Genomic DNA, 2,703 nt, shown 5'->3' with positions numbered 1-2,703 from the left:
AAGACACAAAAAGTTGTGAATAGTAGAACAATGAAAAGAAGAGATGGGCATGTCCAACACAATGGATGATAGCACGGGCACAAGTCAGTAAAGACCGCACTAATCCTAGAGCGAGTCAACAGCACCGGCGGATGGCAGGACAACGAAGAAAGTGTGATAGCCGCGAATCGCCGCACAAGATCTAGGCCAATTAGCAGGGATGTAGGCACACAGGGACAACACATTGCTAATTTGTTGACTGAGTGGTACTGTGGCATTACCAACATTGCCCGTGAATGAGAATTGAGAAGGAAAAATGTATATTTTACTGCATTTATGTATATTGTAAGTTTGTAATCTAGATTTTGCGTTATATTTTTATTAGTATGCTTTTAAGTTTGTCCAACCTTAAATTTTCTCCGCAAAGAAAATCCCTCAAAAAAAAAGGGTCAAAGATTACGGAACAGACCCCGCAAAATAAAAGATTACGGAATAGGCACTCCTTTTCCGAGGGCTGGTTCACGCCAGATAGGGATGCCACGACGGCCTGCCCACGAGGCGTGTGCAGGGTCCGGACGCAACTTCTTGCCGGACCACCATTTTCTTCCTGACTCTTCACTTCTTCAGTTTGTGTGTTCTCTTCATTCTTCACGGCTTCGCCCTCAGACCTCGCTGCTTCTTCTATCCGGAGAAGCTTCTAGAAACACCATCTCCGATCCATCAGCCCAGCCAGGCCTACCTGCTGGTGGAGGTCGACACGGCGTGCTGTTCCGTGCCGCTTCCTTAGCGGTCGCGCGAAGGATGCTGGCGTCCAGGGTCTGGTCTAGGTCCGCGCCGCAGTCCTCGCGCGCCTTGGCTTCCGCAGCGGCCTCGGCGGCGAGGTCCCTTCTACTGAGGTCCGGCATGCAGCTCTCCCAGGCTCCTCCCGGTCTCGCAGAGCGGCCCTGCGCCGGGATAGCTGAGGCTGATGCGCCGCCGCTGTGCTCTTCTTCAGGCGATTCACGGTGAGCGTGGTTTGGTCTTCATATGCAATTGAATCGTATGTGCATTCACTTTGAAGCTGAAATATGTTCATTCATGCGTGCACCGGGATTCAGATTCACGGAGTGCGTCTGACCGGATTGTGCCCCAAACCTGGTATGTGGCTCGGCTGGGGCTTCCGGCTTTTGATGTTAGGTTTAGGTGAGTGGTTTGGGTAGGGGCTCTGCTAGCATCCCTTCATCATATGGATAAGAGTAGCGGCATATGTTGCTAAGATGGTGGATTCAGGTATATTGTTTGTAATACTTTGTAAGGTCCTTGAGAATAATTAATAAAGTGGCCGTATGCATCTCCCAGATGCAGAGGCCGGGGTCATCCTCCTTTTCTAAAAAAAGAACTTTGAGCTGGAAGAATCTAAAAATATAATCTGATAATGCCATCGAAGGAATTCAGTTTGAACCTCATTTGTTAAACATCAGCGTGTATGACTGTTAGAGTACGTAATGGGCCCATTAGTCTTAGGGTTAATTAGAGATAAGGGTCGCTTGCTTAGGGGTCAAGTAAGCCTTGCTTGGGAGTCAAGTAAACCTCTTTATATAAAGAGAGGAGATGTATCAATCTAATCAAGCAAGAATTAAGAAAGAAATCCTTCCCTCTTGCCCGGCCGTGGGCAGAAAGGCCCCCGGCCGGCGCGAGAGCCCTCTCGCGTCCTCCTTCTAGCAACACCATAACAATTTGGTATCAGGTAGCTCAATTCCGATCATGTCTTCGCTGCCGCCCACCCCGTCGCTTCCGCTGCCGACTGTCTACACCGCGCCGCTGCCCTCTCCGTCCGCGCCGCTGGTCGCATCCTCCGGCGCCGCCACCGACCAGATGCCGGCGCCCTCCACCGCACCGCCGGCCGCCGCCTACACCCCGGAGGAGATCACCGGGGTCCTCAACGACCTCGTCACAGTCGTCCAGGGGATCCGGCTATACCTGGCCAGCCCCTACGGGCCGCCGCCGCCCCTGCCGCCGACCGCCGCCGCCGGGCCGCCGGCCCTGCCGTGGTACTTGCCGCATCCAGGGGTCTCCACGGCGTTCGCTTGGACGCTGCAGCCCCAGCTGCAGCTGCCGCCGCCGCCCCACAGTGGCTGCAGTGGCCGGCGCCGGCTCCCGCCGCGCCTCCAGCGCCCATCGCCGCCCCCGCGCCGTTGTGGCTGTCGTGGCAGCCGCCACACCAGGCGGCCTTCACCGCGCTCGCTGGGCCACTGCAACAGCCGCTGCAGCTGCCATCCATCGCCACCACCGCCCAGCCCTGGCTGCAGTGGCAGTCGCCGCTCCTGGCGGCCTCCGCCGCAGCAGCCGCTGCCGCTGCCGCTGCCCGGTGCGCCACCACGGCAGCCGCTGCAGCTGCAGCAGCCACCGCCGGTCAGCTCCGATCCCGCATCGACCGCACCGGTGGGAGTCCCGCTTCACCAAGTCCAGTCCCCGCCGTCGCCGTCACCGTTTCTGTCTTGGATCGCTACCCGGCACGTGTCGGCGGCGGTGAGGCTGCAGGCTGCTGCGCGCGGCCTCCTAGCGCGTCGGCGTGTGCGGGAGATGCGTGGTCTGCAGCTGCCGCTCCTCCAAGTTGCCCTTCGCTGCGCAAAGGACCTCGATCTCATCCGCTGCGTCGGGGATCTTGGGCATGCGGTTTCCCCCACGGGCGGCGGGCATGCTGTTTTCCCCGCGGGCAGCGACCTCAAAGTCTGCGACATTGGC

The 2,703-nt window shown here is 57.8% G+C and overlaps 1 protein-coding gene across 2 annotated transcripts in view; it reads left to right on the top strand.

Annotated features, from left to right (window-relative positions):
• Positions 1 to 549: 549 nt before the first annotated feature.
• The window catches only part of LOC119275829 (hydroxymethylglutaryl-CoA lyase, mitochondrial-like), a 7,217-nt gene continuing 5,063 nt past the window's right edge, over positions 550 to 2,703 (top strand). The window contains exon 1 of one of the 2 annotated variants that reach the window (XM_037556752.1): positions 550 to 983. In XM_037556752.1, the coding sequence (XP_037412649.1) occupies positions 781 to 983 (203 nt within the window). In that variant the 5' untranslated portion in view covers positions 550 to 780. The remainder of the gene's footprint in view (positions 984 to 2,703) is intronic. The other variant, XM_037556753.1, reaches the window with a different exon arrangement.

This window comes from Triticum dicoccoides, chromosome 3B (genome assembly GCF_002162155.2).
Source record: "Triticum dicoccoides isolate Atlit2015 ecotype Zavitan chromosome 3B, WEW_v2.0, whole genome shotgun sequence".
Taxonomy (NCBI): Eukaryota; Viridiplantae; Streptophyta; class Magnoliopsida; order Poales; family Poaceae; genus Triticum; species Triticum dicoccoides.
The sequence above is the reverse complement of the archived record's forward strand: the minus strand, read 5'-3'. Positions and strand labels throughout refer to the sequence as shown.